Below are 26,100 nucleotides of genomic sequence, written 5' to 3'. Positions count from 1 at the left end.
ACATTTTATTGCATCATATGCCACTGCAGGTACTTTACATAAAGTGTTCAGATGTTTACAAATAAACTACCCTGAAAAAAAGTAACTCTAGCATGTATTCAAATAGGAGCTGTATCAATATGGCAAAAAACAACAGAACAAATTCAAAGTGTACAAAGTGAGGCAACTGAAAGTTCTGGTTCAAACTGATAAATAGGACTAATGACTCAGCTAAGTGAGATCTTGCAATGACTCATGCATCAGACACATGACCACTTCATATAGCTCTGAAGTGTGCCTATATAGCACTTTGTAGACAAATAGGGCAAACCCCTGTCATGAGGCATCTACCCTAACTTTAATTCAAAGACAAATGAAGGGAAAGTGTGCAAAAGCATGAGCGCAACAGTGACATATCCCTTAACATATGCATTTGGCCAGATTCTCCATTTAAAAAAATATTTAAATTAGCCATACAAGATTTTTCTCCAAACCAGCATGCAAGTTAGATGCGACTCCATCCCAAGTGAAGGAAAAAAAAAACCCAATGAAATTTGCTGCCAAGAATTAGAAAGAAAAGTTTTATTTCACTGCAGTTCTCAGGCCTTTCTATAGACAAAAAGGTGAAGGCTTTACTGGAACACCCAATACACATAAAACACTTAAAATTAAACATACATGTAAGGATATCTAAACTAAAGACAAAACAGACAGGTATAAATATATTGTGTTCTGTGTGGAAACAAAATTGGCATCAGATTTTTCCTTTACAGCCATCATTTCTTAGCCCTTGCCTATTTTCCTTTCTTCATTTTATGTCTGAAAATTTTCAAGCACTCAAATGTGCTATTTACCAGCAGCCAGACTCCTTTTCCCATTTTCTGCACACTGGTTCATAAATATCATTACATTTTAATTTTTGCAGCAAATACATTTTAGTCCTTGCTGTACTCTGTCCATAAACCAGATTTGACAGTACTTGGCCACACTGTAGTCACACAATGGTAATTATTTAAAGACACCTACTTATTCCCTGAAAGTATCCCACAGATTATTTAGAAACAACACAATGAAAGGCACCTAGTGACATTTTCACTCTAGCTGAACATAAACCGGTATCCTTCGAATTAGATTTTCCTCCATTGCATGGACAGTAGAAATTGGGAAGTATAAACATTTACTTCATCTGAATTTGGTGGCTTATTTCTTTTTTCCTGTATCATGTCCTTCTATTGGTATCATAAAAGAGTGGTCCCCAAATCATAGCTCCTCAGCAACAAACACTGCTCACAGTGACAGGAAATTAATAAATTAAAACTGAGGTTGACAATAAGAGCAAAACAGGATGTAACCTTGAGTGCACTGCTTGCTCACTACGTCCAGGGGACCACTATTGTAATGTATTGGGTGCCAGACAAGAAGGAGACCATAAATTACATAATCAGTTTCGTCTTAAATCTTTGCAACAGAAAGCCCTAAAAACATTTACTCATAGCTAGCATCTTACCAAGAACGCAAAGGAATCTCTCACACGGGCCATTGCTTCATCAGTACCAAGAACACAGTATTTGTTTAAGCAGCATGGTAGGGTTTACAGTTTTCATGCAAACCCATTTTGTTTCACTAATCCCTCTAAATATGGCCTGCCAGGTAATTTTATCCAGCCTGTGGGCATTCACCAATTAATTCTACCCTGCCCAGCCTGCACACCTCGCTCCCATCCTCATGCACGAAAAAGCCTGGCCCAGCCAGCATACAGCTTCCAGGTGGGGCTGTTGCTGCCAGCGTTGCAGCCGCAAGGGGACGTGCTCAGCTTCCCTGGCATACAGCGGCTCCTCATCTCCCTGCTCCAGCACTCACTCTGGGTAGCAGGCAGGGAAGTGACAGGAGCAAGAAGGGGGAAAGAGAGAGCTGCAGCTGAGTGGGAACAGGGAGCTCAGGTGGGCAGGGTGTGGGTGTGAAGGAGGGTAGGGTGTGGGGACCCTCCCCCACACACTCGTCCCCCCAAAGCAGGCAGCCCCCATTGCTGGCAGCAGCAGCAGCAGGTAACAGGACCTTGGAGAACTTGAGAGTCATGCAGGCACATTTGCCTGTCAGTGCATGGCTCTGCCAGAGTTGCATGTGGCAGCAAGAAGTGCAGCTAGGCTGGCCCACGTCTAATGCATGGGGCTCCCTGCCGCGCATGTGCAGCTACTGGCGCTCACGCACGACCAAAGCAAAGCTCCACATGATGGAGCCAGTTGCCTTTCCTGCTCCCTACCACCACATGCAGGTTCCGGGACTCTGCTGGGAAGCAGGGCACAGGGCTCCCCTCAACTTCTGGGGGAGTCCCAGGCCCTGCACAGCAGGGAAGGCAGCCAGCTCCATCGCCTGGAGCTTTGCCTCGGTGGCAGGTGCAAGTACCGGGAGCTGCACATGAGCTGCAGGGGGCCCCATGTGATAGAGGTGGCCTGGTCTGGCTCTGCTCCTTGCCACCACATGCAGCTCATGCCGATCAAAAATAGGGTGGCCATATGTTCCAGTTTGCCCAGGACAGTCCTGGATTCCATAAGCTGGTCCCAGCCAGTTGGTTGAAAGTCCTGGGCTGGAGTCCAGCGGGGAGGCAAAGTAGCATGGTACCAGACAGATGGGTGGGCATGAACTGCTGCGGCTTTGCAGGAGCAAAGTGGGCGTACATGGTCACAGTGGGCATTTTTACATATTCTCCAGAGGAGGGGCATTTTAATTAGAGCAGCTCCAAGATCCACTCTAATTAAAGCTCCTGCTGTGTCTCATGTATCAGCATCGCCATCCTTCAAAATGGCAATGGGGGCACTTTAAAACTCACTGAATGAGCTTTAAAGAACCCACACTGCCATTTTGAAGTGTGGGGACACTGATACACAAGACAGAGGCTGCTGGAGTGCACTTGTTAGCGTGCTCCAGGAGACTCAATTAATTGAGTCTGCTCTGACACGCTGTAATTACAGCACATTGCAGCAGCCTCCCTGCACACCTACAAGCACCCCCTAAGATGCTGCATAGCCAAAGTCCCTGCATTCCTTGATCCTGCACAACAGCAGTGGTGCCTGCTGCCACATCATGCCTCACCGGACTCCAGCCCAGGACTTTTAACCAACCGGCTGGGACCAGCCTATGGAATCTGGGACCGTCCTGGCCAAGCCAGGATGTATGGTCACCCTGGCCAAACAGGTGGGTCCCACTATGTAACAGCACAATTCACAGCTACCCATAAGGCACCCAATCATGCAAAGTTCAGCGTGCCTTACTCCTATTGGCTAGGGACAGACATTACACACCAACTGGTTTAAGTGATCAGAAACTGGTTTAAACCTGTAACAGAACAGACATTCAGTGCACATAAACCAGCTTCAACATGGCTGAAACCAGTTTGAGACAAGCCTGGTTGAATGTAGTATCAGACGTAACTGCTTGAGCTCAAACCGGTTTACGCAACGTCTGTCCCAGACCCCTTCCTGTTTTAAGTTAAACCAGAGCCCTCCAGCACGCTCTCTGGGTGGGCCTGTACTCTCTGCTCCATAGCAGGGCTGGCCCCACTCTGTTCTCAAGCCTGAGAAAGGACAGGACATGGCGAGACACCAGCTAGCATAGTCCTTTAAAGCAAAGTGGGCAGAGAGGGGGTTTATTCTTCTCTCCTTCCCCACCACAGTGGGGGTCTGCCTGTCTGCCAGGGAGCAGAGTGGAGAGGCTTGTAGCAGTAGCCCCTGTGGCTGGCAGACCCCAGCTGTAGGGCAGAAGGGACCAGAATGAACCCTTCTCCCTGCCCCCTTCACCTTAACAGGGCCATGCCAGGACGGTTATCCCGTGAGGCGGGGAGGGGAGCTCTATTCTGTGCTGGGGGGGACAGACGGACTCTTCCCCCCACTCCTTCTCCCAGGACCCGGGGGGGGGGGGAGGGGGTCTGTGTGGTGCTGGAGGGGGATTCCTCCTCCTCCTACCCTGGTGCTGTAGGGCTGGGAGGTAGGCTCTATGCGAGGTTGCCCAGCCTGGCCCCGGCCTCAGTGGGAGACTCTTTCCCCCGCTCTTCACCCTCTGCAGCTCAGTTACAGCCACTCCTCATGTCCTGGCTAGGTTAACGTGGGCAGCACCGCACAGAGCTCTCCACCTTCCCTGCCCAGCCTCCATGGGGTGGGGAGGAGCAGGGGGTAAAAGTCCCCCTCTGGGGCTGGGCAGCCTCACATAGAGCCCCCTCCCCTCTTCCCTGTGTTCCTCCTCTTTTGCCAAGATGTGGGGAGGGGGGCTCCATTCGATGCTTTCCAGACCCAGAGAGGTCCTCTTCTCCCCACTCCTCCCTCCACACAGGGTGGGGAGAGGGGCTCTGTTCCATGCTGGAGGGGTCCTCTTCCCCCTCCCCCCTCCCCCACAGGGTAGGGAGAAGGAGCTCTGTGTGAGGCTGCCCAGCCCCGGCCCCAGAGGGGAGCTCTTCCTCCCCATGCAGGGTGGGGATGGGGGGCTCTCTGGCACTGTCTAGGCCTGCTTGAAGTCACCACGGGGGCTCGTGGGGCCTCAGTGAGCCTCTGTGCTGGGCAGCTGCTGGGCTCCTGGCCCACAGCACCTCCAACCCAGCTTGGGTAAGCTGCAGCCCAGCCAGCTGCTGACCACATCCACCAGGCTGCACTTGCTGACAGGGCTCAGCATCCCCATCACCAAGCTGTCCCTGCCAGGGGTGGTCCTGCCCTTGCAGCCCCATCTGGCCCTGCTGTACAGCTGCCTTAGCCAGGGATGAGTGAGGCTGGCCCAGGCCATGGGGGCAGGGCTACCCTCAGCAGCTGCGGCTCCGTTATAGCTGATCCCTGCACCCTGACTGGGCCGGACCGGGCAGTGCGGCACAGAGCACCCCCCCCCCCCCACTGTAGCATGGTGGGGGGGGGGGGGGGAGGGAGGAGTTCCCCTCAGCACTGAACAGAACCCCACTCCCTGCCCCACAGGGGGGGAGTGGTGGGAAAGAGTCCCTCTGAGGCTGGGCAGCACTGCATAGAGCCCCACCTCCTCACCTTGTAGAGGTGGGGGAGAAGCAGGGGGAAGAGTCCCCCCAACACCGAACAGAACCCCCCCTCCCTGCCCCGCAGCAGTGGTGGAGAGGGAGGAAGAGAAAGAGTTCCCCTCTGGGAACAGGCAGCCCAGTGTGCTGGGATTGCTCCCGGCTGTCAGGAAGCCACTCGAGCAGGCAGAGATCTGCCTACAAAACTTCCCCACAGCACCGCGGAGCTGTGCCCAGAGCTATGCAGCTGGCTGCAGGGAGGTGGCAGCAGTGTGGTGGTGGCCGGGCAGCACAGAGCTATCCCCACCATCATCCCGTGCTGCATTGCGCTGCAGCCATGGCCACCACCACACTGCCGTTGCCATCCTGCAGCCAGTCACACAGCTCTGAGCACAGCTCCGTGGCAGCAGCTGGAGGTTTTGTATGCAGCGGCCATCACTGCTGGCAAACAATGGCCGCTGCTGCTTACCTGTGAGGTCACCCATGCCAGCGGTGATGGCTGCTGCGTAGAGAACCTCCCCACTTTGCCATGGAGATGTGGAGCTGGCCGCAGGGTGGCAACAGCAGTGTGGTGATGACCGTGGCCACGGCACAGGATGGTGGTGGGGATGGCTGTGTGCCGCCCTGCAGCTGGCTGCACAGCTCCAGGCACAGCTCCGCAGCAGTGCGGGGAGGTTTTGTAGGCAGCGGCCACCACCACTGGCATAGCCCTACAGGTAAGCAGCAGCAGCTGCCATGCGTGAGCCTCCCACCCGCCCTCATCACCGCTGCAGAGCTGGCTATGGAGATGTGTAGCCGGCTGCATGCCAGCCTCCTCCTCCCCCTCCCCTGGACAGGCAGCCAGGGGCATGTGTGCAGCCTGCATATGGCAGGCACCACCCCACTGTGCCCCACATCACTTGCCCACAAAGTCCCCCCGCAGGGGGGCACCCCTGCCCTCACCACCCTGGCCCTGCTTCTGGCTGCGGTGTGCCACCTAAGGCCAGCAGCACCACCTGCTTCCTCAGCCCCCAACCATCTTCCCCAGCCCTGCCCCACAGCCCCAAGCCCTATTTACCTCTAGGATCCAGAGGCGAAGGATATAGCTCTGCAGTGACAGCGCGTGCCCGCGAAGACCTCCCAGCTAGCATGCAGCTGCCACCACCCTGCACTGCCACAGAGCCGTGCAGCCAGTCTCAGGGCATAAGCAGCAGTGCAGTGGTGGCCGCTGCTTGCAAGCCCCCCTTTCCACCCCTCCGGCTGGACAGCACGTATGTGGTCCACACACAGTGGTTGCCACAGCACTGCTGCTGCTGCACCCAGTACCACTTGCCCACAAAGTGTTACAGGTGGCTGTGGGATGGTAGTGCAGAGTGCAGTGGCAGCCTCTGTGTGCGAACCCCATCAGGCCGGCCAGCATGTGTGTGGCCCGCAGAGTGACACCCCTGCCCTTACCCCTTGGCCCTGCTCCTGGGAGTAGGCACAGGGGCACACCCCCCACTTTTTGATCTACCCGCCTTGTCCCTTCCCCTGCACACACACTTACCTGCTGGGGTGGGTGCAGTGTCTACGTGCGCTTCTGTGTCTGCGGGTCTGGGGGGCTGTTGTGAGGGGCATCAGGAGGGCTGTTGAGGCTATGGGGGGGGTGCGGGGTATCAGCAGTGTTGGTGGGGATTGTAGGAGACCTTTAATTTTTATCACAGATTTGGGGTTTTTAAATCAGAGAATTTGTAATTTTTAAATCAGAGAAAACCAGGATCCCTGGTTATCAGCCCAATACTGGTTTGCAGCCCTGTCAGGTTTGCAGCCAGTATGAAGCAGCAGGGAGAGGGAGATTGAAAAGCTCAGCATCATCAACAGATGCATGCACTGCACACCTGCCCTTTGCCTCAGAGTGGTAGCCGGGGGCTGGGGGCTGGCAACACTCCTGCCCCTTGAGCAGGGAAGAGTCTGGGATGATGCAGGCCAGGGTGGAGTTTACACCACTCCCTAATCAGAGTGTCCTGCTGGGGCTTGGCCACACCCCCCCCTCAACTCAGCACCATGGATGGGAAGAGAGGGATGCTCTAGCACCCCTGACCTTCTATTTTTAGCCACTGCAGGCATGTGCTTGTATTTCTCCAGTCCAGAGGGAATGTCTTTATAGTTGCGAGCCAGTTCAACCTAGGCAGGTTAAACTAACCTGCAAAGATTGAATCAATTCAGGCTCAGACTTTCTGAATGTCTGTCCCTAGACTAGGAGATGGCAGTGTTCTAAACAGGATTAAAGTTGAAGGAAGAAAAAAATGCCTTATCAGGGGAATCTTTACCCCCCTTAAAATAAAATAAAGCACAATGAGCTGTTGATCTTCTCAAGGAGCATAATTAGTAAACATCTCACATACCAATTATTTTTGATAAAATGCAACTGTATATAAAAGCCCTACAAAATCTTTTCTAGACAACAGATGTACTATGCACCCTCCTCCACTGCTCACCTGTTTTTAAGATGTGCTGCCAGATCACATCGCTGCATTACTTCCTGACATACTGAAGAAAAGGGGCATAAAACAAATAATTTGTCTAACAGTTTATGAACAAGGATACTGGATTTCTTGCAGAGCTTAAAGTGGAGCCTTTTTCGATCCAATGGACAGAAATCTTTCTCCTGTAAAAAGTTCCTTAGGCACTTGTAACAGAATGTGTGTCCACAAGGGGTGTCCAGTGGCTGCAACAAGGGCTGAAGGCAAATATGGCAGACCAGGTCATCATCCACTTCATTCTGATAGTTGTACAAGTGATTCTCTCTTGTCCAATGCTGTTGGCCGCATTCAAAGCACAGAGGGTTCAAGGAAGAGTTGTGCTCCACTGAAGCCATTTCATCATTTGTGGTACCCATTGTACCAAACAAGGGCAGATTTTGCTAGACTTGTTTGGTAGTCTTTTTTTTCTCTTTCTAAAGACACATGACTTGTATTCTTTCATGAAGTGTCATTTTCTGCAAGTCAAGAAAATTAAAATTATTCAGGCAGTATACATATGAAAACTATGATTAGAACTACTTAAATTGCTCTTGGTTACAAAAAATATATTCAAATGCCATAATCAGATTAATGGATTTTTTTTCCAGTTAGAAAATTAATCATAAGAGAATAAAATGGAAAAAAAAATCTGTAATACTGATTTTGTCTTACAAAATAAACTTTTTATTGCCATCAGGCGTTACATGGCAAAGCTTATACCTAACAAAAGAACTTCCATGTTAACAGCAGGAATACTATGTTATGCTACCTTTCTAGAAGTGAGTAATTAATGACGAAGATAAAAATATCCCATTGTAGAATAAATGTTATGTGACCAATTAATCAAATGTACCATCTAATGTGCTTTTGTTCAGCATTCTGGTCCTGTTTCTTTCTTTTCTTTAAGACTTATGCTACACATGAAAACTTTTAAAAGTATACCACTTCTTAAAATTAATTTTAGTGATAGCTCAGTGTGTGACATCCCATAAAGAATATGAACTCTGGTCACACACACACACACACACACACACACACACACACACACACACACCATCCTTAGAAGATTACTGAACATTAAAAGAGGACTGATTCTACCATTGAGTGACTGATTCTGCCACTGATTCTACCATGAGTGACTGGTGCCTCCTGAATTGAGGCGGGGGGGAAGAAGGGGGGTACCCGCAGAAGCTGCTGACAGTGGCGGCCCTGTCAAGAGGAGCACCAGCCCTACCAATAGTATCAGTGCTGGCTGTTCGGGGGGGGAGGAGGAGGGCACTGCACCCCCATGCACCCCCTACTAGTAGCCCATGGATTCTACCCAAAATGAAATGTTTGATTTAAAAATATCAAGGTGAAAAAAGTCAGAAAGAAGATTTGATACAAACTGATCATACACTGTGCTCCATTTGTTCCAGGAGACTTGTTTGCTCCTACATCTAACAATGCTAAGCCCATGGCACACACATGGGAAGAATTTGCACCCCGTGAGGATTGTTATACGTCAGAGCCAACATTCCATCCTCCCTCATTACAATACTTCACTTGTAACCCATACACATGCTAACTTGAATAGTTACAACAAGAACCAGTGTCAGAAACTACACAACTTAGCCATCCTGTCACAAAAACTTCATTTCTGCAGCAGAAAAAATCTGTAAGAGTGGTTGGCTACATAACGCATCTTATTCCAATTTTGTCTCCCCTTACAAAACTGTACAATGACTACTGTTTGCAAGTGGAATGTTTTTGTTTGAGCAGGGGAAAAAAATCTAACATGTTTTAGCTGTTTTCTCTCTGGATAAGTATTAGTTCTTTAGAAGTTTCTTTGTACTGCTGTTAATTAAAGATGTCTGTTTTAACTTTTTTTTACATAAAATTTGAAGTGGCAGGTACTAGGTCATATGAAAAAGCTACTGGATCTCTGTAAAATAACTACATATCTCATAGGTAGAAGTGGCTAATCTAAGAACACCATACTTGTTTTTAGATACTGAAATTTAGCTATAAATACATGCATTTTAAAATTCATTGGGAGTGTACAAATTTTACCATGCATTACACTTCCTAATAAAACCTGTACTTTTTTTCTCTAACATCACAGAGCTTAACACAAGACTTAGAGCACATTTTCCAAGGATTATGATACCCTTTGACGCAGAAAGGATTAAATAGTAATTTGTAATCCTGGATTCCATACCGCAGAGGAAACTGATGCTCCTCATTGCCCTATCTTGTAATAGATAATGTTCACCTTCTGGAAAGGATTTTGTGAGGCAACAGAGCAGCAGTTCTTTGTTAATGGTTAAAAATGAATGCAAATGAAACCCCAAAGCAGATTACATGGAAGATAGCCTTAAATATATTATCTAAGGAACCAAAGATTTGAAAAGGAGATTAGAAGCCTAATGCCAAGACTCTTTCTTTGGATACAACGGAATTTCTAACCTGCACGTTTATGCTGTGCTGGTCAATCACATGAAGGTACATGTCTTTCCTGAAGAGTGCTCTTCACACCAGAAACTCAATCAAAGCATAAGTGTTCTAGGAAAATGTACTTGGTAGCCGTGTTGGTCTGAGACAAAAAGACATACAAAAAACTAGAGGTCTTGGTTCCAAAATAGTTTTGTGTATGTATTTTTGTCTCAGACCAACACAGATACCAAGTACACCCCTGAAACATGGAAGATGCCGAATTTCAGCTGATCTTGGATTTTAAACTTCATTGCAGAACTACAAGGAAGTTCTTTTTTACCTCCCTGCCTGCCATCTGACACCTTCAGGGAAGGAATTCTACCTAATCAACACATCAAAGAACTACTCAACACAGCTCACAAATACACTCATGGACCCAGAGGGACAGGTTTCCATCTTCAGCTCCCTCTGTGCAAAAATGAAGTTTATTTACTACCTATGGGGACTTTTTACCATCTTGTACCATCTACACTTTTCCCAGAGCCTGACGAAGGGACTTTGATCCCGAAAGCAATTTTCTTGCCATTTTCCAGTTGGTCTAATAAAAGGTATCATTTTGGAACCAAGAGTTCTAGTCTTTTTTTTTTTTTTGTGTCTAGGAAAATGTAAGTATTTTTCCAAAGAGCATTTGGACATTACAAGATTATTGTTCACTGTGTTGTGTCCCAGGCACATCTGAACAGAATGCATCAGGTACAGCTTGTTCTATTATTTCAGTGTTTTCACTGGAATGTTAAAAAAGACAAAACTAGCCCAGCAGGGGCAAAAGGAGAAAAACAGTAAAGCCACTTTCAAGGGATGTCATCTGAAAGTCATGCCCACGCCAGCTATTAACCATAATCGACACTACCCTTATTTCTAAAATATTCAAACTATAATAAGCAAGAAACACAGCAATCAGCTTTGCTAAATTAACTTCTCTAGATCTGTTTGGTAGTTTAGTCCTATTGACTCAAAAAATCAAAGTCTAGCTACCAGGAGTCATGATCAAAAAGAACAGGTGAAAAAAAAAAAAATCACATCTGGAGTCTTTTAAAGGCAAGTTACTTGAACATCATTGTTTTCCAGCAAGGGTGTCCAACTCGCTCGACCCCATGAGCTCAATGAGTGGCATGAGGTCAGTCTATGCTCCCCCACCCCCAACACACACACTCTCCCATAAGCCTCATCCAGTACATCTGACTACAGACCTAGTGAGCACCATGGGCAGCGCAGCCCGGGAACTAGCTTCAGTGAGTGCCACAGGTGGAGCACACATCCCAGTCCACCACAGTGCATAGGTCAACAGGGGGTCAGATTATGGGGCTCCACAAACCACATCTGTGGGCCATGTCTGACACCCCCATTTTACAGAATGTAATGTGGCATCATATAAGATATGTGCCTGGGAAGTACTGTATAAGAAAAAAAGGTGCCAACATCAGCTTTTTAAATACAGGGCAATAAAAATGATTCTTACTAGATGAAACACTTTTAAAAGAAAAAAGTAAAATAAGAAAAGTTCAAGGGTATGTGTGTGTTCAGCATGATGTTTAAAATCATCACATCTCATTTTACAAAATGTAAAATGTTAGGTAAGCCTAGAGAGCAACATTACTTATAGAAGTTATGCAGATATAACCACACCTGAATACCAGTGGGTACTTGTATTAAATGATTGCCTAGGGGACTGTGAAGGATAAAATCATTCCTAACAGTGCTGCTATCTGAATATCATAATACTGTTCTTTAATTTGCTGTACATGGTTACTCAAGTGGGCAGCCTGTCCTATGCATCTTTCATATGACATCGTGGCTTACTCTTGACAGTACACGAGTGGATTGGACTGGTGGCAAGAGAAAAGTAGTGTTGCCTGAATTACAGGTTAACTGATAGGTTGGCTACTACTAAAAGTGGCAAGAGACAGGTCTACAGCCTGACCTTTTACTGCTTACATCTCAAAGCACAAATACTTATCTCAGTGTCCATCTAGCTACCAGGAACAGTGATATACAGATCCTTACCTATACCAGCTGCAGAGACCCAGGAGTGGGGATGTGGGTGGCATGAAGACTTCTTGAATTTGCTGAGTTCTTCACATTTCTCTCCAGTCTATCCTCTATATTTATAGATAGGTTGTTCTAATAAATATTATTTGATAATGGTTTTCATTCTAATTTGTTTTATTGAAACTTTTGAAACTGGAATAAACCAGTTCTCTTGTGGACATGGAACATGTCAATTATTTTATGTCCCAATTAAAATTACAAATTCTGGAAGGGAGGATTTTTATGCCCTTGCTTCATCATCATGGAAAGTTGGTTGCCACCACCCTGGGTTTTTTTCCCCCACCTTGGTTCACTGACAAGGCTGCTTTCTTTTTACAATTTATCTATGAAACTTAACAGATTTATTTATTATAGAAAAATTACAGATAATATATTTGGTTACATTAATCACTACTATTAACATTTTAAAGCTAAAGCTATGATATAATATTTGGATTACCTACTTTAAGGTCAATTCTTCCATAATGTTTCCTTCCAGGCCTTGTGGTCCATTTAATTTGATCTAGTTATTGGTTTAACTGGACATGCTATTGCTTCCTTTATATTGCTAACCAGATTGGTTATAATGTCTGCAAATGGGTTTAATATACAGTTAACTCAGACGTTTGGGCCTTCTACTTTAGCCACACAGCTTTGCCTAGGCCCTTTGAAAATAGCCAAGGATGGCAACAGTACTGGATATATTTGATTACAACATCAAGGATTTGTGATCTGTGGTAGAGACTAGCAGCCTTTAACTCCTTTGCCAGAGTACTGCTAAGTTTGCAATACAGAGTGTTCTGGGGACAGGGCTACCCGATCGATTATCCTTTCTAGTTTCTGTACCAGCTTTAAGGTGTTTTGTGGCTAGGGCTGATCAGATAATGAATTGAATGTGATATAATGATGAAAACTGATTCAAAGGAGGAAGCAGGCTCTTCTTCCTTACCTAATATCTATAACTTTGGTAATGAGATCCTCTCAGTCTTAGATGTAGCCATTCCCTCCATTACTAGCAAAAGCCAGTGGGAAGTGTCTAGATATGTGGTTGGCAGATGGTATCTCCTGGTTATAGTAGGAAATCTGTAGTCAGTTCCTGAAGGAACTGGTTCAAGGTGACCTCACCTGATGTTAATCTTATCAACTGCTGTTTTAAAATCTTTCCATTTTTGGAGCAGGTTACTGAAAGACAGGGACATGAGACAAATCTCAAAGAATCAACTTTTTCCAATATCTATATCTTTACCATCTGAGTTTCAGCTTTAATTGTGACAAAGATGGCAAAATTTGTGCTGGCAGGTGATCTAACAGAGAAAAAGATGCTAGTATTTGCTAAATGCTAAATACTAATGTGTTAGCAGCTTCCAACACCATGAATCAGAAAGTGCTGTTGACACACGTAGATGGTTGAACAGCATTATTTGGAGGTGGCTTTACATACTTCTTTAGTAGCATTCTCAGCTCCATGAAAATCAGCTGCTCTTCTTTCTCGACAACTTTTCCAACAGACCCTGGCCAAAAGTGAGGTAGGAAGGACTGCAGGATGCTTTTGACTTTATTGAAAGCAGTTATTTGGTAGGGGTGCACTGATAAATATTTTCTTGGCTGATACCAATAGCCAATTATTAACCAGCCATATTACCCAATTTACAGGAATGCAGCATCCAGCAGGTAAGTCTGTGGTGGGGGAAGAGCCACGGGAGGGGAGGGGGATGAGGGGCAGATTCAGGCTTCCACAGAGAGGGAAGGAGTGGGACAGGGGCAGGAGTGGGGCAGGGGCAGCCACCCAGCTAGGGCAGCAAATGGGACCTCAGGGCCAGAAGCTGGACAGAGCTGCAGGTGGCTCATCCAGGGGGAATAAGGGTGGCTCCTTGCTGCTGCATAAACCCTCAGGTAAGGCATGGAGGGCATGTGGCCCCCCAGATTTGTACACAGGTGAGGGAAGGCTGCCAGTTGCAGGCTTAGGGCCAGGGGCAGTGCCTGCCTCTTCCTGGTGGTGGGGCTGAGCCAGGGCTGCGCTTGGAGTGGGCAGAGGCGGAGCGGGCTGGGGTGGAATGGGCAGCAATGGCACTGGGAGGAATGGCTACGGGAGGGGCTCCCAGCCCTGGGGTCCCATTCACTGCCCTGGGCTGGGCAGCACCTACCCTTGCCCCAACTCCCACCCTCATTGTGGGGGCCTTGAAGACCTTAGAAGAACTAAAGAACTGAGAGAGCTGCAAACAAAAATGCAGGAATTGCTAAACAAAGCCAGAGAAAGAAGACAGGTATGAGAGGAATTGGAAAAGACAAAGCAGGAGCTGGAAAGATGGTTTAACAGTAAGAGGAAAGAAAATCTTTTTAGCACAAGCACCGTGGGTGGAAGAAAATGAAGTGTGTTCCTGATATATTTTGGCCAGAGTGAAGGCGGCAAAGAGAGGGCTAAAAGCAGTACAGATAAAAGGTGGAGCCCAAACAGAAAAAAGCAGGAGATGCTGGGAGCAATGAGGTGCTTCTATGAAGAACTGTACTAGAAGAAGGAAATAGAAAGAAAATGAAGAATTTTCTGGAAGAGACTGAAGAAAAACTAAAGGAAGAGGTGATACAGAAGATGAAATAAAAGGTAAGTTTTAAAGTAGGGGTGGACAATTATTTTGACTGGAGGGCCACTTAATGAGCTTTAGTGAGGTGTTGGGGGCCATACAAATACAATTAATGAAGATATTTTACCAAATTATAGATAAAAAAGCAAATCATATGCTAAAAAATAAATCAAGCATCTACTATAATAAAATTAAAATATTTTTCAAAATTTTTTGTGTCTTATTTATGTTTTTGTTCAAGTAGTATATAGAGGGTGTGTATGTGGGTAGGGTGTGTGCGAGGGTGTGTACACGGAGTGCATGCTGTGTGGGGAATATGAGGGGGGTTCCCTACAGAAAGCTTTGCAACTCCCTCCCTTCTCCCAAGCCCTTGGTGGGAAGACATAAGCTCTTCCTGCCATGGGGCGCAGAGGGGTGGGAGGGTGAAGAATGGACATGGGCCCATGGCACCAATGCATGCCTTCCTGCACCCATGGCGCCTCCCTCCCTCTTATTTGGCCCCAAGGTGGGGCAACCGGGCCAGAGCAGGGCACAGTGTGGGGGAACTATAAGTCCAGGCAGTCTCAGAGGCTGCCATGGCTGCTATTAAAAAGGTGGTGAGCAAGTAAAGTGACAAGATCCTGGAACGCTTGGTACCACAACTGCCCTGCTCTCCCTGGGCTGCCACAGAATGATTCACTTCAGTCTGTTGCACGGGGTGACCCCTCCTAACCCTTCACCCCTCTCCCCCAGCTTCCCCAATACCAAGGCATGGATAGAGCCTCTGCTGCAGCTACGCAGGCCGAGTGGATGGTGCAGAGGCAGGACGGCGGTGGTGACGGCAGGGAGCCAGCAGCAAAGAGCATGCTGCAACAGATCAGGCTGCAGGACCATCCGAGCGTGGCTTACCCAAGGCCTACTGCATGGAGCTGGAGGGGCGGGGCAGGGGGTGGCAGGATTGCTTCCACCCAGCATTTTCCACAGCACCAGCAGAGGCCAGAGCCTCCACCCAGGATGCCCGCTCACAGGCTGGAGAGAATCAATTGGTGGGCCAGATATGGCCCACAGGCTGTATTTCACCCACCCCTGGTTTAACGTGGAGGAATGCTTAAAAACTTGTAAGAGAGGAAAACTGACAAGAACAGATGACTACCCATGGAATTTTATGAGACATTCTGGCCATGGACAGATATGGTAGAGTTTTTCAAAGGAATAGTGGAAAAAAGATAGGAAGGGAAGGGCTTTACAAGTGGAACAGCAATTTTATTATTCAAGAATGGGGAGAAAGCTTCTAAAGAGCTGGAGACTGATTACCCTGCTAAATACAGACTACAAGTTATTGGCAAAGACAGCAACTTCGAGAATATAGAAGAACCTGATAAAAAATACAAGAAGATCAAACCTGCACAATCCCAGGCAGGAGAATTTCTGACTTGATCCAGCTGATAAGAGATACACAGACTCATGTTCAAGAGAAGAAATGAAATACAGCAATAGCAAATTTGGATCTGGAGAAAGCATATGATGGAGTGGAACATGATTTTATGTCTGAAGTGTTAAGGAAAATGGGTTTCCCAAAGAAATTGATAGGATGGATAAGTGTGTTATATAGAGAGGCAGACATGGCCAAGTGCTAATAAATGGACATCTGAGCAGAGCCTTTAAAATCTTAACAGGGGTAAGACAAAGGTGTCCACTGTCACCAATACTGTCCATATGTGCAATGGAGCCACTGGCACAAAGAATAAGGAAAGATAAAATCATAATTAGGGTAATGATACTGGGAATGAGAAAGGTAAAATTGTGCACTCTATATGGATGATGACAATGCAGTGATTGGAGACGAATTATCAATTGAAAGGGTACTAAAACATGCTATGGAGTATGGTGAAGCAATTGGGTCTAAATTAAACAAAATGGAAAGCACTATAATGACAGTGGGAAACTGGAAGGACCTAGAGAAGCTTGGACTAGAAGTCATGGAGAGAGAGAGATCAAAGTTTTAGGGATTCCAATTAAGACAAAAGGGAACAGAAATAAAAAGTGTGGGGAAAAAGTGACAGCAAAGGTATGACAAGTATTATGGATGGGAAGGACACTGTCCTTTGCTGGAAGAGTGGTGACAGTTAAAGCGGTGCTACTGCTAATAATTTTGTATATCGGAACTGTGTTTCCATCATCATGGCAGCAGCTAGCAAAAGTACAAAGGGAAATAAGTCTTTTCTTTTCAAAAGTGGAGAGAGAAAAGCTAGCCAGAATGAAACTGTATAAAGCAAAAGAGATAGGGAAATGGGGGATGCTGGGCATAAAGTTGTTCATTTACACAAACTATCTAAAGTGTAGGGTGTAAAGTAGCAATAACAGGGAAAGGAAATGCAGCATGCTCTACCTGATTTTTGGCAGGTATGATCTTGAGAAGATGTGGAATGCATGGGGGCTCTTGGAAGAAGCCATGGGCATGGCAACCTCCTGTTCATTACATAAGAATGGAAAGTTTTATAAGGATGTACAAAATAGGAGGGATGGGCCTGGAGGTCCTGAAAGAACACAAGAGACTGATAAAAATTAAAAGAATGAATCAGAGAGCGAGGATAGCATCAGTGGGGGACATTACAGAAGGAAAAGTGAAAAAGGTGTGGAGGGAGGTGGCTGACAGATGAAAAAGGGAATCATGCTGATCTAGCATGGCTGATTATACAAAGTATCTTGTTGGTGACAATGACACAACATAGATGGAGCTTGGCGAAAACAGCAATGTTTCCAAGAGAGAGGGTGTGGGGATGAAGAAATGGTTGGGTGTGTTTTGGGAGTGTACATATATATGCAAAGGTTGTGTAGGAAACAGTATGTTGTTTCTTGAGTGTCACAAAAATAAGCCAGTCCTTAACATGGGATATGGTACTGCATGGGCTCATACCAAAGGGGCCTCAGGAAACAGTATTAAGGGCACTGTTAGTAAGTGTTAAAACTAGTATATAGAAAGTAAAAAAACCCTCTGGGTATTGAAGGGGTTGGCTTTCACTGAAGGAGTGCCTGAAGCTGGGGCTTTACAAACCGAAATACTGCAGTGATTGGGATAAGGAAGAGATTGGAGCAGAGGAGGCAGAGAAGTGGAGGAAAAAAGACTGGACACACTTGTTTCACTGAATCAAAAGAGAAGACTGATAGGAGAGGCAGAGAGTTTCACACAGTTACTGAGGTAATAGGTTTCTTTCTTTTTTTTTTTTTTTTTAAAGGGAGGTTACTTTAAATTCATGGGGTTCTGTATGAAGAAATGGAGTTCTGTACGGGATTTTTGTGGGAAGCTGCTGCATGTTGTTTAAAGGTTTAACACGTAGTTATATGCTTTTGTAGTCATTTTGCAATATTAAATTTTGGTAAAACACGGATGCTCAATATGTGAAGCTTTGTAATAGGGGTGCACTGATAAAGATTTTCTTGACCAATACCGATAGTCGATTTTTAACCAACTATATCTGCCAATACCGATTTGATAGCCAATTTACAAGAATGCAGCCAGGCAGCTTAGAGAGCAGAGTCCTGCCAGTAAGTCTGTTTAGTGTGCCGTGGGTCACCAAATTAAAGATATACTGCTCACCTGTTTGCTGTGGCTTTCATCTCAAAGAACACTGCTTCTCTACTCAGCTGGAGATAATTGGTAGCCCCACACAGCTGATCAGAGAATCAGTCTCTTTTGAAATATATATACACATTTAAAAAACAAAACAAAACACTACAGCTGAAGAACCTGAGTGGTCCTGTGCAGTAGCCTTATATTCCCCCTCAGCTAGTTCACAATCCCTTATCTTCAAGGGAGCAAGGAATCTAACCCAGAAATGTATCTGAGTTCTGCTACATTATCAGTGCTTCAAAATTTATAACTTGAGAATTCATCTCTATTTATTTAATATCCTGTATCCAGCATGACTGCATACAACTGCTGAGGTGCCTACAGTGCTAGAATTATAGTATCAGCTAAATAAAACTGTAAAGAAGTGAAAACAACCTGTAGAAAAAAAGTAGTGTTAGGAGTCTGTCTTTCAAGTTGCATCATTCACTGGAAAATAAGTCTCTTGGGATTTTATTATGACAGCAGAATAGTGCAGCAATGCCCTTGTCTCCCTTCTAATTTATAGTCCCTTTGGCAACAGGCCATAACTAGATATCCAGCTGTGCAAAAAAAAAAGAATTAGCAGATTATTTTTCAACTGAAAACTGGTCTTATATGTAGACCTTTTATAGTTCCGATTTACTGACAACTAAAATTCTTCCGTGAGTCTGCACAAATTCCTTGACACACTTAACATGTCCATTTTTTAGTGCACGAAAGTTCCATGGTTTTTACTTTGCCCGTCAAGAAAGAACATTAAGTTAAAAACACGTACAGAGAAAGCAGGGCCCCTTGTTTGTTGTTCTCTTCACACGTACCATAAAGAACAAATGCTAACTCCAGTTTGAAGGAAAAAATAATAATGCATTTTGATATGAATGCACAAAGACATTTTAGCAAGCCATACTCAAAAATCTCACATTCAAATACTGAAAAACGAGATGTTACTCATTATCAGGTTTAAATTTGTCTGTCTACCTCCCACCCCCAAATAGTTTCCCAATTATGACTAGTTACATTTGCTACTCCTTTGCACCTCTGCTGTCCTCAGTAGCAGCCTTGCATGTTCTCAATTTCCTTCCAAGACTGCTGGAATCTAGATTTCATTGTTACATCAACAACAGATTTATGTTAGACATTCTTCATTATATACACATATGCACACACACACACACACACACACACACACACACACACACACACACAATCACTATCTAGTGTAAAAAAGATTAAAGAACAGCTATTTTAATTTCCACCCCCATCTACAGTTCTTCTGTGATGATTCATTCCCTCTCAGCCTCATGGTACTCTAATTGTGCTGGTTGCTAAAACATCTGCAAAAATTATTTCAGTAGCTGACAGTTGCTGAATTATAATGATGTCCCAGCCATGCCCCTCCTCAGCACCTACACCATGGGGTGGGGGACAGAGCTCAGAGTTACTACAAAGGTGCTACACTGTCCAAAAGCACCTAAACAGAAGGAATCCTTCCTTAGCTGGATGAGCAGATTTTTTACCAGTAGGAAGATGCACAGCATCTCTAACCCAGCCCAGGTGATAGCCCAAAGTACTGTATCATCATCACCACTGGGGCTGCAGGTCACTTAAGTTGACATTGTATTGTAAGAGAAGGTATTTTAAAGATGTTTGAAATCTATTCTTGTTTTCAAACTGTATTGATCACCATGATAGCTAAACATATTAGGAAGCTGGTAATTAGTATTTTTATTCATCAAAATCATGCAGCCCTTTACATTTTCAAACATATATAAACTAAACCTCATAATATCCACACAGGGTATGTGAACATAATCCTTATTTTACACATGGGGAACTCGGAGAGGTTGAATCACTTGCCTAAAATGAAAGCAGAGCTAGAATAAAAGTAGGAATTTCTGGGCCCTAGTTCAGTACTCAGTCTAATATGTTGCGTAGTAAATACCATATATAATTTTATGACTCAGCTAGCTGTTTTAAATAGGCAGTAGCATGGCTGGATTATCAAAGGCAGGAGAATCTCTTGTTTAATCTCATCATATTTCTCATGAGGAACTCCTGATGCTAAAGAACCTATGCAGGGTTCTATGTCAGCTTTCCAGGTCTACATCCTCTATTAAATGTGACCTGCCTCAAGAGATACAGCTTACTATACAATTACAATAATAAACAACAGACGAAGCAGACCTAGAACAATATTCTGTGCTGGCTTCATAACATCCGTGTTAATGACAGATACCTGGGCTTCAGTGTCATATGCAGGAAATTCAGATTTCAATGCAACTTGGTGATAGAGATAAAACTGTAAGGTTTCTTTTTTAAAAATACAAAAAAAAAAAAAAAGCTCCCTACTTCTAACTTCGGGTATTAAAAAGTTATAATGCCAAAGAAAGGGGCCTGGCATTTGAAAAGTTGCACAGTTCTGGAGAGGCAGGAGTACTAAGACTAGAGTCCTAATATATTTCTGTCAAGAAAATAGCAATGGTTTTATTTAATTCTTTTTATCCAAGGCAAGTTTTATTAGGCCACTCAGCTCTGTCTGATACAGAAAAATTAAAATATTAAATTCACTAGAATGATAGGGACTTCTGTATTCAAGCAAATAAAATTATATTCCAATGATAAGTTTGGTACTTGGTCAAACTTGTATCAGAATTCAACAACGCTGGTCTCAAACTCCAGTCATCTGTCTACATTATCTTTTTCCTTATGCTTATCTCTGCATTTCATAAAACCAATGGCTATACAATAAACATACAATATGAATTAAAATGTGTTCACAGAATGACAGAAAAATCAATATCTAGCCTCACAAAACTCCAGTAACGAACTGTAGAAAATGCTTTTCTTTTTTTTTTTTTTTTTAAACATTTCAGGAACATTATCCCTAAAACAACCAAACATACCCCCCCTCCCCGCCACCATGAGGTACACACACACACACACACACAACCCCACCCACCCACCAGGTACTTCTGCAAGAAGATATTTTTACCAGTTGAGAAATGAAGCCTCCCTTAAATCTGGTGAAGACAGAACATTATGGGAGAATTAATGCTACTGTAGTGTGTTTAATATTTGTGGTGTGCTACGTTTCCATAGTAACAAGAAACTACAGGCTTTAATTACAGCCGCTACTTTAAACAGGGGTCTCTCTCAAGGACACCTGCTGTATGCTTTCTTACGAAAAGCTAATATTAGACGGTGGAATCATCAGACCACTGGAACAGCATTGTACTGTTACATTCCCTGACCCAGTTGCCGCTTGGGTGTCTTTTTGTTCTCAAGAACACTGCTTGGATCGTATCAGTCTACACAAGAAAGAGCAGCAACGTGCTATTGTAAATATAAGGTCAAGAGAATCCCAACTCTGGTCTCAGCAGGGACCATATTCTACAAGAGCATTAAACAAAATGGGCGCTGTATGTGTGTGTACCAAGAATCCAGCCTGCCAAGCCATCCTATCTGGCCCTCTGGCAACCCAGCTGGCTCCTGCAAGTTGTGGGGGTACCCGCCTGCTGCAGAATTCAGGGACCCTGGGCCCTAATGGACATGGCTGTCAACAGCATGGGGGGAGGGGGGAAGGTGAGTAAGGTAAGTAAGGTCTGTGCAGATACAGGTTTTGCTCATCCTGCATCTCCAGACCCCTGCCACTGGACCCATGGATCCAGCCTAGAAGGAGTTCCACAGTCTAGATCCAATCTGGGGTGTCTGACTCCGCTGCTCTATACACAAGTTGAACAGAAGGGAACTGCAGTGAATTCAGCATCAACTTCAAGAGACCAAATGTTTAGCAAGAAAGGTTTGGTCACAGTGCACGAAGATCAGGTGGCCATCTTGAACACAAGCAGACCACTTCCACTTGTGACTCAGTAGGCTATAAATGCTGTAATCCAGTCAAATAAAGCTTAATAGAAGCAAAAGAGAAGAGGATTGCTACCCTGTAGAGCAGGGGTTCAGAAACTGTGGCATGCATACCCCTGGGGGTACACAAGACATCTCTGGGGGGAATGTGGGAGAAATTGTGTAATGAATGACAGATTTAATTTTCAGTAACTGGCATTTAACAGTAATTAACAGTAACTGGCATTTAAGGGGTAACAATATAAAGCAGATGCTAGTAGGGTACATGGGCAGCTGGTAAACCTGGAAGGGGTATGCAAAAAGAAAATGTTTGGAAACCTCTGCTTTAGTGTGCTGCAGAGGCTTCTATCTAGTTTATTGAAACAGAGACTATAAACAGACAAATCCCAGACCAAAAGAAAAGGAGACAAAAGACAAGAGAAGTCATCTTGAATGAAGATAAGCAGTACTCTGTTTTGAAATAGTAAACACAGCAAAGTAAGAAAATTAAAGACCTATCAAGATGACACAAAAAGTGACAGTGGAGAAGATAAATCAGTTCCATGGGAAAATGGGGGGAAATTGTGTAAAAGGGTTTTAAAAAAATCTGTTTGATGTAAAAATGCCTCACCTTACCTGATAATTATCACCAAAATTATGAATGCTTCCTTCACCATGCCACCCACACTGGCCTCAATGGAGGTGGAAAGTGCAAGAAACTCAGATTAATATACTAGTACTAGCATATGTAGAACTTTCAATTTAAACTTAAAAGCAATTCATTTCCAAGAAGGTACATAATGCAGGAATTACTGGCACAAGAGTAATATAAACAAGCAAATCTGACTAACACAGGAGGCCTAGTGACTGCATTCTGGAGACACTAGAGAAATATTTATAGAAGGAGGCAGCAAGCATACCTACAGTCAGCTTGTTCATATTTAATACATGGGAAAAATTATACCATTTACAAAAAGCCCTCACAACCACCCAACCAACTAACCAGAGAAATCCCAGAAAAAATTGCGGGCGCAGTTAAGTGGGGGAAAAAAAAATCTATTGGCAGGAATTTGAAAGAACAGGTTGTATTTACTTGTTTATAATGATTAGGCAATCTGTTCCCAGTGTAGGATTAAGCAGGGTTTAAATTGTGGGTAGGCATGCAGTAAAATACAAGAAAAACCTACAGTGGTGCATGGAAAGGAGAGAAGGTTTCTGCATGGTGGAGTGGGAATAGAATTAAATGTATACACCTTCATAAATTAGCTGGCTCACCAGGGGGTTTAACTACAGCTTGAAGATGGCACAAATTATCACCTAGTAAAACAATGCAGACTAAATTGAATCACTCTGCAGCTAATCCAAGCACTCCTGTGTAGCTCAAGTGTTAATTAAATTGAGGCTGCTCTCACTCAAGATAACTTGAGAGGAGTTAATTCTGGTGGAAATAACCTGAATTAAACAAGTCTACCCAGAAGAGTCAAGTTCCACAATGGACCAGAAAAAAGCCACAGAAGCTCAGCTCCTACATCACTGGAAAGCAGGAGTTTGCCACTAGATGTCCTACTGCTTTACAAGAGTGAGTACACACTAGCTTGGACATTAGAGTGAGGCTTTCTATTCTGGGCACCTGTATATGAGCTAGGGAGCCATTTGCACTCACACCTGGGAGCCAAACACTGATGTTAATTCTGCAGGGTGAACATGCTCTATATCTATATGGTGCTTGTCAAAAAGGGTCCCAACTGTGGCCTCTGATGTAGATGTAGATGGGGAAACATGGGGTAACCATACAAGTGACAGAAACTATATTATAAACTTTTTTCAATATAGACTGATTAAAAGACCCAACCCAGAGGCCTCACTCACAACTAGTAGCTATGGGGTTAACACAGAAGCTGCCACAGAATTATATACCCAATTCAGCAGCAAACCAAATGGCTGAGGGTTAACCCCACAGCAGCTGACACCAGTCCCTACAGCAGGGGCATCTGAGGAAAGTGGGGGGCAGCAGTGACTGACAAGGGGACTCCTGTCCCTGCTGCATCTGACTGGAGCCTCCAGCCCCCTGCCATCATTCTGCCACTCCTCCTTAGCACCCCGAGTTTGTATCCCAATTGCCCACCCCTAGTTACACTACTGGGCCAATCCAGTTCCAAGACATGCAACGCTCAATTTGCCAGCAGGAGTAGGGCTGGGCCCCAATACATGGAGCTCTACACAAGTGGAGCCCTTCTTGCATACTGTGGTCTCACTGAATTGAACAGTGCAATTCCAATTCCACAGGTGTGCAATTCCAATTCCACAGGTGTGGCTATTTGCTCCAAGGAAGCTGGCACAGCATCAGGCCTCTAGATTGATCTCTGCCTAAAGGCTTTCCCAAGGGTGGAAACATTAGTGGGTGAATTCCCCACTGGGTTCCATGGGCTTGATTTCCCCCCATATTTCCTCAGTCTCACAAAGACACTTCCCCTTTCCTCCCCCGCACACTGCAGGTACTTAAATAAATAAAACTTAGGCAGCAGACACTGAAAACAATGAGGTCTGCACAACAGTGCCTTATATCTGAGGAATACCTTGTAAGATTTAGTAAATAATTTGTGACTTCCATAAAATTTTGCCTTGAATATCATGTTTAGAAAAATTAACAGCTCCTTATATATACACACAAACGACTTGTACCAGCAGTTGATCCAAGGTTTTACGAATAGCCTCCGGAAAGGAATTAAAGAGGGAAGTAGCCATTTAAGTGATTATGTGAAGTCATGTTTGTGTATGTAAATATCTGAAGATGACAAAGAAAATACAAATTAAAAAACTCACTGCATTTGTATCAGTGTAAAGCCAAAAACAATACATGTTCTTACATTAATCCTTATAAATCCACAAACGTGAAATACACTGAAGAGTTGCAAGGGAACATTTGTCAGACAAAACCATTTTTCTTAAAAACTGTTTCGATCCTTTGAATATATTCTTAAGCCTTTTATTTCTGCACCCCATGCCAGTCCCTTTCCCATCTGGTGTTGTGGCATGTGAAATAATCTTCTTGGGGTCCTTAGGATCTACTGAATAGTGAGGTTCTATCACTGGTCTGCTAGGGGTTAACATGCACATACCCTGAGGTAGGAAGTTTGTCCAGCACAGTATACCCCTTGCATCCCCTAAGAATATTCATGGGGACAAAGAGGATTATTGAAATATAGTAGTTGAGGGTTTAAGTAACTGTAAGCCAAGATGTACAGTGTTAACACAACACAATGACTTAATAGAGCACATTTGGATATACAATCTAGATTTAATCTTGCATGACAGCCTCAGGCCAGATGTTAAGCATCTTGTTTCCACTTGATCATATGGAATGAAAGATGTTGAAGGCAGGGGAAAAAAAAAAAAGCAAGTCCTGCATGGCTGCTGCAGCATTTCTGCTCAATTTTCCTGACAATCTCACTCCTTCCCTTGTTAAAACAGATACTGGCTTCTCAAGAAAACAGAAATAGTGAAATGAAAAGTAAACCTTGTAACTGAATAGTACAGTTCAGAAAAAAGTCTGGCCTATGTAAAAGGCCAAGACACTGGTAGAGCTACGCAAAAACTGTGTAACGGTAGAATTATAAAAAAAAAAGAAAAGTACTACTGTCTAATGAACTCTCAGAATACTTTAGCTATATCAAATTATTGGTGCAAAAGCAATCACTGCATCAAGTATACTTACTCAGACCACAAGTAAACAAAGAAAAGAGTCAAGTGGCTCTGGTTTGAGTTACAACTACAATGTTTGGTGAACCTGGGATGTATTGTAATATAACAATATTTACATTAGTGTTAGTCAAACAAATACCGTGGTTTGAAAGGGGTACCTAAAAATGGCAGTCTGAAATTATGTTTAAGTTCCTAAGTCTACATGGCCCAATTTTCCGTTGTATTGAGAATCTGTTGCTCACAACCACTGCAATGGGAACTTCAGGCGCCTATACACATGCAGCAGGGTGCTCTGATGTGTTGTAATTACAGCACTCCAGCATCACATGCAGCAGTGTCTCCACTCTGAAAAATGGTGGCAGAAGCATTTTAAATAAAGCTCATTCAAGAGCTCGGAGCCGCTCTAATTAAAGCGCCTCCCCCCCC

At 44.5% G+C, this 26,100-nt stretch overlaps 1 protein-coding gene across 2 annotated transcripts in view; it reads right to left on the bottom strand.

Moving 5' to 3' along the window:
- The window catches only part of LNX2 (ligand of numb-protein X 2), a 99,921-nt gene that overhangs the window by 34,322 nt on the left and 39,499 nt on the right, over window positions 1-26,100 (bottom strand). For both annotated transcript variants that reach the window (XM_014595941.3, XM_006270475.4), the window contains exon 2: window positions 7,438-7,937. In XM_014595941.3, the coding sequence (XP_014451427.1) occupies window positions 7,438-7,838 (401 nt within the window). In that variant the 5' untranslated portion in view covers window positions 7,839-7,937. The remainder of the gene's footprint in view (window positions 1-7,437; window positions 7,938-26,100) is intronic.

The sequence above is a fragment of the Alligator mississippiensis genome, chromosome 1, assembly GCF_030867095.1.
Source record: "Alligator mississippiensis isolate rAllMis1 chromosome 1, rAllMis1, whole genome shotgun sequence".
Classification (NCBI taxonomy): Eukaryota; Metazoa; Chordata; order Crocodylia; family Alligatoridae; genus Alligator; species Alligator mississippiensis.
This window is presented reverse-complemented; position numbering and strand designations above follow the sequence as displayed.